Source organism: Haliaeetus albicilla, chromosome 2 (genome assembly GCF_947461875.1).
Source record: "Haliaeetus albicilla chromosome 2, bHalAlb1.1, whole genome shotgun sequence".
NCBI lineage: Eukaryota > Metazoa > Chordata > Aves > Accipitriformes > Accipitridae > Haliaeetus > Haliaeetus albicilla.
This window is the reverse complement of record NC_091484.1, coordinates 74564501-74575892: the sequence shown is the minus strand read 5'-3', so window position 1 is coordinate 74575892 and position 11392 is coordinate 74564501. Positions and strand designations below refer to the sequence as shown.

Sequence of the window (11392 nt, the reverse complement as noted above, 5' to 3'; positions counted from 1 at the left end):
GCAGCTCTGCCAATTTAGAGTCAGATTTGGGCTTCACTGGTGTGACCTTGGGTAAGTTTTTAGCTTTTACGCTATAAAATGAAACTAAAAATGCATCCTTCCTCCCACTCTTTGAGTGCTCGAGGATCCTTTTACCAAGTTTGCAATGCTTAGAGCAGCAGATCTCTAGCCCATACAGAAGCCCAGATGGCATGAATAACAACGGTAGTGTGTTGTCATCTAGTATGGCTCAAAATCAGCAAATACATGTGCATGCTGTCCTTACGTGTGTTTTAAACTCAAAACCAGATATGACGCCTATGACTGATAGAATATCTAGTTACATTTCTGAATCAATGTCATATTCTTTGCCTTCACTCCCGTGACTTACGTTATTCACTTGGTTTATCATGTGCACTATTATAACTAATTGTGTATTCATGGCTCGGACTGAGTCCTCTAAGACTTCTCCATCTCCTTCATGGATCAAGTATGTTGAGTAAGTATCTGTGGGTACGTATGTTTTTTAATTCTGTAGTTATATTGAATTATTGAGACTTATCTTGCCGCTTTTACTCAAGATAGTTTATGGAGATTTAGAAGGAAAGTTGCTTGAGTTAGGACTTTGTCTTTTTTTTGCTTGGAGGGAGTATTTTTGTCTTTAAACTCAATATCTACAATAATTGTGGTGTTATAGGAGAGAGTTAAGTGTAGATTAAGTTCCGCTGTTGAACTAGCTTCATGTCTGTCCTACTGCTCCAGTTTGTTATCCCACTTTCTGAAGTTTCTCAGTAATTATTTGCTTTTTATCCAGACACATTTCCCATTGTTGCTGACGCTGATGAAGTGCATCAAGAGCTCCTGTCTTTTAAAATTCCTTTTAATAATATTGAAATGCTGAGTTTCGCTCTAATAAAATGTTCTGTCAGAAGCTCCTGGCCTCCAGGACACTGTTAGAAAGTAAAGCTCTTATCTTCATTGCTTGCTGACTGTTAACACTTGCAATGTTAAATCACAATAAATCCATGCCTTTGTAGTCACACTTAAGCTGGATAATCCCATGTTTTTATTTTTTTTAAAAGAATATTTCAGCTCTCACTTTTTCAGTTTGGCATAAAAATGTTAGAATATGAACCCTGATAATTCTAACACCTAATGCAAAGCAAAAGATTCCAAAATACTTAGTTTTAAAAACAAGTCTACAATTGTTTCTGGCTATCTTATGTTACATGACACAGAAACAGTTGGGAATGGCAAATCCTCATGCAAACGGGAACAAGACTCTGCATGGTATTAATATACATATCTCCAGAAGATGCTGAGATACTTCTCTACCTATGAGAGCACTAAAGGTTAGATAAGAGTTGTATCTGCTGTTGGCATCAAGACTACCATTCAAATGCATTTCAGTAATAATTTCAGAATACTTCTTTCCAAATGAAGAGGGAAGCACTACAGCCATGTAATTTCTTAGTGCATTTGCTGACTACCAAATGAATGCCTTTTGAATTCTGTAGGGAGACTGCTGCCTTGTTGAAATGATAAGTGCACTCAGTAAGTCCAGAAGAGCTTTTACTGATAATTTTCCATTAATAAGAATAATTGCCATCTTAAATTGAAAAACCTGTACTCTTGTATTTCTCTAAGTGTTTCAAACATTCTGCACAGAAATGGATGCTGTGTGCCCAAGGTAAATAATTTACAGCGTATCACACTTTCACTTGGCTACTTGAAACCAGAGGAAGATACAAATTTTGATCTTTATTTAAGCAAGTAGCTAGGAATTTTGTTGGGGATTCACATGAAAGAGTTTGAAAAAAAATTGTTGAGTGCCAAAACCCATGTCACAGGCATGCACGTTAATATCCACGTCCAGATTGCAGTCAACTACTGTCTCAAACTCCATATGAGGCAGATACTGATAGAATACACTGTAATCAACAGCAGTCTTTCTGTTACTCCTCTGCAGCATTGGCTTGGTTTGTCGGCCTAGACAGTAAGTAGTCCGACTGTGTCTCTCGTGTTAATTGCTAATATTGCTGTTTTCCTTTGGCACTTTTCTCCCTTCCTTAGATTTACTTTCACTGGCATTTACACTTTTGAATCATTGATAAAAATATTGGCAAGAGGATTCTGTCTAAATGAATTCACTCTGCTTCGAGATCCCTGGAACTGGTTGGATTTCAGTGTTATCGTTATGGCGTAAGTGGGAACATATAAAATATGGATTACTTCCAGTTGCGCTTTGTATTTGAAGTTCTTGTTGCTGTGGTGCAAAAGGCTGTCTGCAGTACGAAAACACCCCTGTGGGTCCTAATTGCATCTGAAACTATCTAGGACTTTGACTCTTCCCCTTGTTTTATTGCTCACTGTGTAAGAGCAACGTATTAGTCTTTCAAGAAGGGAATAGAGCAGTGCAGAGCAAGACACGCTCTGTGATGATCGTACGTGAATGGATGCAGTTCAGCCAGTGAAATGTAATAGCTGGGCTGTCAAATACAGACATACTCATCCTGTGAATGAGAGTGTGAGTTTGGAAATTGAGCGATGTTTATAAACACCAGGACAGTGCATTAAATTTGGGCTCTTTATTTCCCAAAGTCATAGTTCGAGCTTCAGTTTGCAGCAATTAGAAAGCTTTTATATTGGTTAGGTGCAGCTACAGAAGGGACCTCAAACCAGTTCAGCCAGAATTTCAGCCTGAATGAGTAATTTTGGGTGTTATCTTTGTTTATAATTTTAATGCATGATATTTTAAGATGCTGACACAAAAGCAGCTGTGCACAAGCCAAGAGCTACCTCATAATGAAACTCTAATAATCAAGAAATGTATTCCTATTTCATATGTCTTCAGACAAGTCCTTGATCTGTAATTTATTAATACTTGAAATATGCTCAGAAGGATTGACAGTTAAGAATGACCACTGTAAAATAATTGCCCTGTTTACTCCATTCAACCACTTGACATATCATATCCTGACTTTACAGCTACGTGGGAGCATTTAGTAACTTGGGGAGCGTGTCTGTCCTTCGGACTTTCAGGGTTCTGAGAGCTTTAAAAACCATTTCATTAGTCCCAGGTAAGATACCCTTTTTGCTGAATATTTTCTGCTACTTACTACTCATTCTCTTCTCCAATAAAATGTTGGCTTTTGCCTTTCCTTTTTTTTTCCTATATCTTTCATTGATTGCAGACACAGCTGAATTTGTGGACACAGTGTCTCAGTCACCTGGCCCAGCCAGAATAAATCAAGCATTAGAAACAATTTTGTATTTAATTTATTTTCATTATGCATTTAAAGATTTTGTTAACACTTTATAATGTCAGTTTTACAGAATGTTCTTCTAGCTGGTCTATGTGTTCAACAGAAACACCGCTGGTGACTGAACAGACTTTATTATTAATCATCTTACATCATCCCTGGGAAAACAGTTTCCTTTTCACTTTTCCCTTAGTTTTAAAGCCAGTGGATTCTTTCTCATGATGAAATACAAATTAAGAACCAGTGAGTTGCCTCTGTCTTCTCTTTCTGGTCTTTTTGATCATATTCATTACTGTTTCCAGTGTTTGCAGTTGCTTCACAGATTACCAGTGTTGGAAATTTCATTTGAATTATGCATATTACTCTTTCTGGATAAGAAAAACTAGACTATCTCTGGCCTCTCATCCTTGCCTAAATATTTTACAGAGAGTAAAGGAACATCTAGAAATTGTAGGGTCAATCAAATGAGGAAAAAAAATATTTTTCTCATATTAAACACTCTTTCATCCAAACTATACTTACATTGCAAATATATTTGTCACATATTATCCAGTAATTTTGGTACTTTGGTTGTTACACCTTGTTTTAACTCTAATCAAGTATGACATATGAATCTCAGTTTTTCATCCTGTTTTTCTTTTGTATATTGTTTTCCTAGGACTCAAGATCATTGTAGGGGCACTTATCCAGTCTGTTAAGAAACTTGCCAATGTGATGATCCTAACTGTTTTCTGCTTGAGTGTCTTTGCCCTCATAGGCCTCCAGCTTTTCAAGGGCAATCTAAGACAAAAGTGTATCAGGAACTCTACAGTGTTCAGTAAAATACCGAATTTCTTTAACAAAACACGGGAATCCTATGAAATGCTTGCTAATGATACAGGTAATTTTTCTCCTTAATTCTTTTTTAGATGAGAGTATAGACACCTATGCATGCATGTATAGCCACTGCTGTAAATGATATTAATGTTTTGATGATTGATATTTTGATGAGTAACTACCTGATAATGGCCTTCAGATTGCCAGAGCAGATTGCAGGCATCCAGGAATGCACCCCTTCCCTTCATTATAAGAAATAGCACTCCCCAATTTTCCAGTAACGTCCAGCTCTGTTTCCCAGAATGATATGACAATAACTGAAATACGCATTAGCTCATTCTCTGCTGTAATTCCCCAAAGTTCACCTTTTCTTACACGCCGAAGAGTCTGTACATCTTCATTTTGCTGCCCAGGGAATTACACTTCAGCATGAAACAGAGGAATTTGTTAAAAAAAGTCAGTTACTTTCATCTTCACAGCATATGTATTTTATATCTTATATAAGATATATACAATATATGTCTTATGTGTATATGTCTTGGCTGAGGCTGGTGATGGAAGCACAGAGCAGAGATCTGAAAACACACCAAAGCATTGTCAGAGGAACAGCAACTGTAAGATGCAATTCAGAAAGGAAAAGCCTTGTGCTCAAGGAAAAGCTAAAGTAAACAATGTCTATGACAAAAATCTGAAGAAAGCTTCATCACTGAAGAAAATCTCCACCAGCGAGTTCAGACACAGCAGCAGTTACATAGAGAGAAAAACATTCTCCTAGGGGAAATGTTGAAATACATAAAAAAGCCACACAGGACTGCAGTTTGTATACACTCTGTGTGGAAGATTTGTTCAGACAGGATTTCTTTAATAACTTCATAGTCCAGGGGGAGAAAGTCTTTGTATAAAAGATTTTCGAAGGAAAAATTTTTGCAAGAAACTCTTGTACCTACTGAAAAACCACACATATAAACAAAGTCATTTACATATACAGAATGTTGTAAAAATCATAACTGAAAGCAAGCTTCAAAAGAAAACCAGGCAGTGACTAGAACTCCACACAAGAGACCATGGATTTGACAAACTTTGGCTAAAAATACTAATTTTCTGTGCTGAGGAGACAGGAAACAAAAAAATCAAAATTTTTTTTTTTTTTAAATGCACAACATTGCAGCTGTATAAAGGCAATGGCCTGGAGAAAGTAGAGCTTAAGAAATTAAAAATCTGTGTTGCTTCACAAGCTTTGTCTTGTTCACATCCCATGCAATACATCTTGTGTGTAGGGCGATTTGCAATGACAGCAAAAGGAATAGAAGGGCCCAGACAGGTTTAATGAAAGTTAGATGACTTTCCTACAGGATTTAGGACTTAGAGCACTATAAGCCCAGTTTCCTATTAAGTGACTTTTTGTATATTTTTTAATGGGCTGCTTTGGTCCTGATTTTGTGGGAAGTTCCCATCTCCAACATGGAGAACTACATGTTATTATGATTCTCTGAAGTTCAATCACTGAATCTTCTTAAAAAAACTTTCTGTCAGTTGGCAGAAGCAGAGCTGAACAAAATTTGGGTGGAAAGTAGCCCAGATAGTGACTCATTCCTTTGTGGTGTATTTACATGGTACGGTACAGCTGGTACGGTACTAAAGATTCCTGCTGGGTCTGAATCATGCTGGCTTACCTGTTGAGCACAGCTAAGGTCTGAGAAGCACCAGGAAGATATGAGACCTCCCTTGCATCTGGGATAATAAACCACGTCTTAATGGGGCTAATTAGCTATTAGCACGAAAGCTATTACTTTCAGTCTGCTGCTAGCACAGGCATTGGAGTAACTCATGCTAAAAGAAATAGGGGAAGAGGCCAAAAGGGCACAGCTCCAGCATCCTCATGGAGAAATCTGTATTTCTCAACTAAGCAGGGTTAGGACCTGCTGTTTGGCTCAGCAGAGCAGTGACACGGTATGGTCTATATCCACACAACCAAATACTCTTCCTTCCTCCTCAAAACAGGGCTTTGTTTTTTATTGCTCATTGGAAACAGAACTGGTCTATGCTAACCCAAATGATGTTTGTACCGTCCTGGAGAGGACTAATTGCTATGGGCCAAAACTGTGCCAGAGTTTGTGCTAAAATTTACAAAACCAGGCCCTGTGCCCTCCAATTCTTCATTTCCTTTATGCAGATGTGGCCAAAATATTTTTTAAAATTCTGTTTTAAGGATTGCCTTCAGTCTGAAATTTGTGCATATACCTTTGTATGTTTATATATGAGGACAGGACATCTTGCAAACTGGCGCAGTTACTGTGAGCGTGGGAAATCTGTCTATGGGTGGGCATATACACTTCCAGGTCACTGATTACTCATCACTACTCATATTAAAGGATAGAGGATTCAGGCTAGAAAGTTCTCTGGTTTTAATTTTTTTTCCCCTTTTTTATAGAAAACTTTGCTAAGAAAGAGGGCACCTCAGATATTTTGCTATGTGGTGCTGGTGCTGGGTAAGTGCACTTAAGAATATTTCTTCTTTGGAAGTTTTCTCTGCTTCACTGCTTCTATATTCACTCAGTTATGAGAGACAAAAGCAGAAATTCCAAGCTTTCCTTGAATGCAGAAACAGGAACACAGACAACAAAATCTAGTAAACGGATAATTTAATACTTGGAGGGAATGAAGCATGAACCTGCAGTTGGCTTATTCAGGGCTAAATTCCTTTGAGCCTTTCAAGTGCTGTCTTTCTCTTCCCCACGGATGTACAAGAGAACCAAAACCAGGAATGATCTCAAATGTAGCACAGGACAGACACGTTCCTCTCTGTGAAGGCTCGTGAGTGTTAAACTGGAAAAACACAACATGGATTTTGGAGGGCAGGCTTGGGCAAGGAGGGAGATGTGGCTGCTTTGCAGTGAGGGGCAGGGGATGAGGATTGGTGATGAGGGAGTTGTCCTGTGTTGCTGGTCTACTCCAGTCTGTCTTCTTCCTTTGTTGCTGGGTTGTGGGTGCTGCTTTTTCCATCCCACTTTCCAGCCAATGCTACCTGGAGTAGAAAACTGGTTTGCAATCTAATGAAATGCAGAGCTGAACAATAATCAGAACTCTCACATAAGCTGAAATTTTCCTTGAAAACTGCACAGTTAAAAGAGCTCTACTTTTTACTATTACTTCTAGGACCTGTCCTCCAGACTATATATGCTTGAAAATTGGGGAAAATCCTGATTACGGTTTCACTAGTTTTGATACGTTTGGCTGGGCTTTTCTTTCCTTATTCCGCCTGATGACCCAGGACTACTGGGAGCGTCTGTACCAGCAGGTACCAGCTTCGTGCATAATTCAGAACTGGTCTTCCAGGGAAAGCAATAGCCAAAGCAGAAAATGTGCAGAGAGAACAAGAAACCTCAAATAAAAGCGATAGCTGTAAGTCATCAAGCCCACATCTTCCCTTCCCGCAAGCTGTGACCCCTAGAAAAGGGATGCTGAAGTCTTGCCCAGCAATAGCCCTATCACCCTGCTGGTTTAGGGACTTAAAAAAGGTCCTGTATTGTTCTTCAGAAATGTAACAATGCCTCCTCAGTCATCCTCGTGGGCTATACGATCAGTGATTCACACGGGACGGTATAGGAAGAGGGAGAAAGAGGGGGAAGAAGGGCCAAGGAAGGTGTATTTCCATCTAAGCTTCCTAAAGCGTTGTGTCTAGGAAGCTGAGTGCTTCTAAAGGATTTCAGAGATGCATTGAAAGCCTATTTGGTATGTTTTATGGTAATTTTTATCTCTGGGGTGTGTTGCTTACAGACCCTCAGAGCTTCTGGGAAGGTGTATATACTCTTCTTCATGCTGGTCATCTTTCTGGGCTCATTTTATCTAGTCAACTTGATTCTGGCTGTAGTAACAATGGCATACGAAGACCAGAACAAGGCCACCATTGCTGAAACGGAGGCAAAGGAAAGGAAATTTCGGGAAGCCTTGGAATTATTACAGAAGGAGCAGGAGGTACATAAATTATTCGCTTGCAAGCATTCGCCTCAGCGTTCTGTTGTCAGGCACATAAGAAAAAGCATCACTCCTTGTGTACAGCTATATATAGTGGTCACTCATGGGAACAGGAGCAAGTGAGAACTTACTAGTAGTGATTCCTAGAGCTACAGGAGCAATTCCTTGTTCAGCATTGCATTTTTCCTGTGAAACAATGAATTTTATTGTGGATAGTGACCATTAAAGGCTGCTGTTACTGTAAGAAAAACAGTATTTTAAAATCTGGAAAATGTAAAATTCCATCAACTAGCAGCTTCCAAAAGAAAATGTAGTTGTTTTTTAATTTTTTTTTCTATTTTATCATTCTGGGCTGCTGAGCAGAGAAATATACAGTAATTCCATTGATCAACCACACTAACATCTGAGACAAAACCTATTGTAGTTGAATGAAAGTCTCTTGGTAACTTAAATGGCTTAGAAGCTTCTGGGACAAATACTCCTGTGTTTTGAAAACATTGTCCTAAATTCAGTATGGGAAGGAAAGTCAGCCACAGTATGAATACGGTCCCAAGGATCCCCAACAAAATGACAGATTTTTAATACTGTTTGAGCATTTATTTTGGAAAAGGATGTATTCTACAGCATTATATTTGAACTGAGTATTTTTATTGTAAGCAAATCTGCCATATGGAGGAATAGGAGCTATAATGTGATTATTTTGCCCCTGGCAGGCCCAATACATGCGATCATGTAACATAGTGCAAATAGCAAATTGTTCAGCGCTCCATATGTTGGGGAAATTCTCTCCTCTTTCTTTTAGTGTTATCACATATTGGAAGATTTTTAATGAGTTTTGTGAAACACAAATTGTTAAGAGGAAATAATATAGAGCACAGAAGTGTTTTCTTTCTGCTTATGTTCAAAGTACCCAGCAAAAATATCATCCATGTTTTTGTTTTCATTTCAGTCATTGGCTATTAAAGGAATTGATATCCTGTCAATTAGCTCCTTTGAAGCCTCTTTGTCTCCCAAAGAAATCAAAGAAAGAAGCAATAGGAAAAAGAGAAATAAGTCCTTGGGCATAGAGGATAATGAAGAAGAACAATTCCCCAAGTCACAGTCCACAGACAGTCAACGAAAGTTGGTAATCTATTGTCTGAATCTGAGATCCTTACAGCTTTTCCAATTTTAATACTAAAATAAATTGCTTGAAAGCACAAACCAAATCCCATTACAAACACTGATCACTCTTAAGTCTTTAAAATAAACAATCTTTTGGGATAAGGAAGACTTGTATGTAAAGATTAATTTGAAAAGGAAATACTATAAATGAAGGATGGAAGGAAAGTTATAACAGTTACATTTTCTGTAACAATAAGAAACAGAAAAAAGTGAATGACTATCAGAATTTAAATTTTGTGCCATCGTTCTCTGTTTAAAATGTCTTGCTTAAAATATAAATATAAAGCTTATCACAAAAATAGCTCCTACAGCTGATAGGATTTTATTATCTGCCTTTTAAAATCTAAGCATAATCCTTCCTGAAAAATCTAAATCGGGTAAGAGTTTTGGACTTGCAATGGTTGATAGGAAATGTTGTGAAACTCTATAAACATTTATTCCTTCCCCAAATTTTCTTTATGATATTATGTCATTCTCTCTTTATTCCTTTTCCTGGTCTTGTAGTCTTTCCTTGGCCTGATGTACGGTCCCAACGCAAACCAGGCGAAACGCAGACTTAGCCATGGGAGTGTGTTCAATTTCCAAATACCTGCTTTAGAAGTTGATTCCAGAACAGATTTTGGTGATGAGGAAACCCACAGTGCCGGGGAACATGAAATTCAGTGTCGGCCACTGTCGGTCACGCAGATGGGAAGACGTTCCAGCGTGCAAAGTCAAATGAGCCACAGCTCTCACCCCGCTACCCCGAACTGCGTGCAGAGCAGCAAGTGGGCTAACGTGGACGACTGCAATGGCGTGATTTCGGTGGCGGGAGGAGGAAGCAGCAGGGTGCACAGTCTAGATCCAGTGTCTTCCGAAGGAGGAATGCTCCCACCGGTAATGGAAGACACGGGGAAGGGGGATCTGGTAAGGAAAAGATATTATTTTAAATATATATTTCATATTACGGCTTGTCTACAAATGGCAGGTATTTCTTGTCTTAAAAGTTTCAGTGTAATGGCAAACAGTGATGTGAAATGAAGTTGACTGATGTGGGGAGTTTGTAAGTTGTCAGTGGAAAGTGGTTTTTAACACCGATGAATTCCTGAAAACTAGACCTCAGCATTCCTGTTATAAAACCTATTTTTCTGCCATTCACAATTTGTACTAACATAGTTTTGAAGGTTCCTAGTGCTGGAATTACAAGTCACCAAACAGTCTTTTTATCCCATACTCTGTCCAGGGGGGTCATTTTGAACAGCACCTGTAATTTCTTCCTCCTTCGTAGCACCTTTAGCATCATGCAGAACCTTTGTCTGTAAGTTCCCCAAGTGGGTGGAGATGCTTCTCTATGAGTTTATCCCTCATCTCTCTTCTTTTCCGTTACTCTGGAATATTTCCTAGGCCTATTTCCCCTCATACACTTATTTCCAAGGTTTGTGCTTGCCCTGTAGATATTACATGCTTGCAGGAGCCATTTACCGCAGCATTATTACTGAAGAGTAGGACCTTTGTTTTCAACATCTATTACATCTTGTAAAAAGGTACATTCATATGGCTGCATGTCCTTGTTCCTATTAACTTTCACAGTTAGTCATCATCACATCCTACTTCATTTCATTCCTGTGGTATCACCCTAATCATGTTTACTTCTTTAAGGAGCCAGCTGTAAATGATGAGAGCGGCATGATGCATTCGCCTCCTCATCTGTCGGTGGAGTATTTTAACGAGGCACTTCAGAGACAAAGGGCAGCAAGTGCAGTCAGTATAATTACCAGTGTCTTGGAGGGTAAGTGGTTCCTCATTATGCTTATTTCAATCCTAAGGTAATGCTAGCATGAAAGACCAAAATGTCAATACATTTCATAAAGGTTAAGAGAGATTTGTATATTGTGTAGTTAGGAATTTCATCGTTAATTTTTTTTTTTTTAAAAAATGCATTTTCAGAGAGTCGTTATGCACTGGAATGCATCCTTTGCCTATTGTAAGATCTCGTTTTGTAGGACAGACAGTGAAGGGGACTGGAGTGAAAGTGGGTGGAAGGAGTTTCTCTAGCATCTGAGGTGCAGGACTGGGGTACTGTTTTCTTCTCCTGACCCTGTGACTTGCGATATGTCACTGGCAGAGACATAGGCATGCGGAATCTAACAATAAAATTATGCATGTAAAATCAGTTTTGGTAATTCCTGGGTTTTGAATACTTAACCTCACTATTT

General features: G+C 38.7%; 1 protein-coding gene across 2 annotated transcripts in view; it reads left to right on the top strand.

The window, feature by feature from the left end:
- The first annotated feature begins 375 nt into the window (after positions 1-375).
- LOC104316970 (sodium channel protein type 5 subunit alpha-like) overlaps positions 376-11392 on the top strand; it is a 33515-nt gene continuing 22498 nt past the window's right edge. For both annotated transcript variants that reach the window (XM_069778263.1, XM_069778262.1), the window contains exons 1-10: positions 376-478; positions 2053-2181; positions 2968-3059; positions 3901-4122; positions 6490-6547; positions 7215-7356; positions 7836-8033; positions 8983-9159; positions 9702-10103; positions 10836-10965. In XM_069778263.1, the coding sequence (XP_069634364.1) occupies positions 390-478; positions 2053-2181; positions 2968-3059; positions 3901-4122; positions 6490-6547; positions 7215-7356; positions 7836-8033; positions 8983-9159; positions 9702-10103; positions 10836-10965 (1639 nt within the window). In that variant the 5' untranslated portion in view covers positions 376-389. The remainder of the gene's footprint in view (positions 479-2052; positions 2182-2967; positions 3060-3900; positions 4123-6489; positions 6548-7214; positions 7357-7835; positions 8034-8982; positions 9160-9701; positions 10104-10835; positions 10966-11392) is intronic.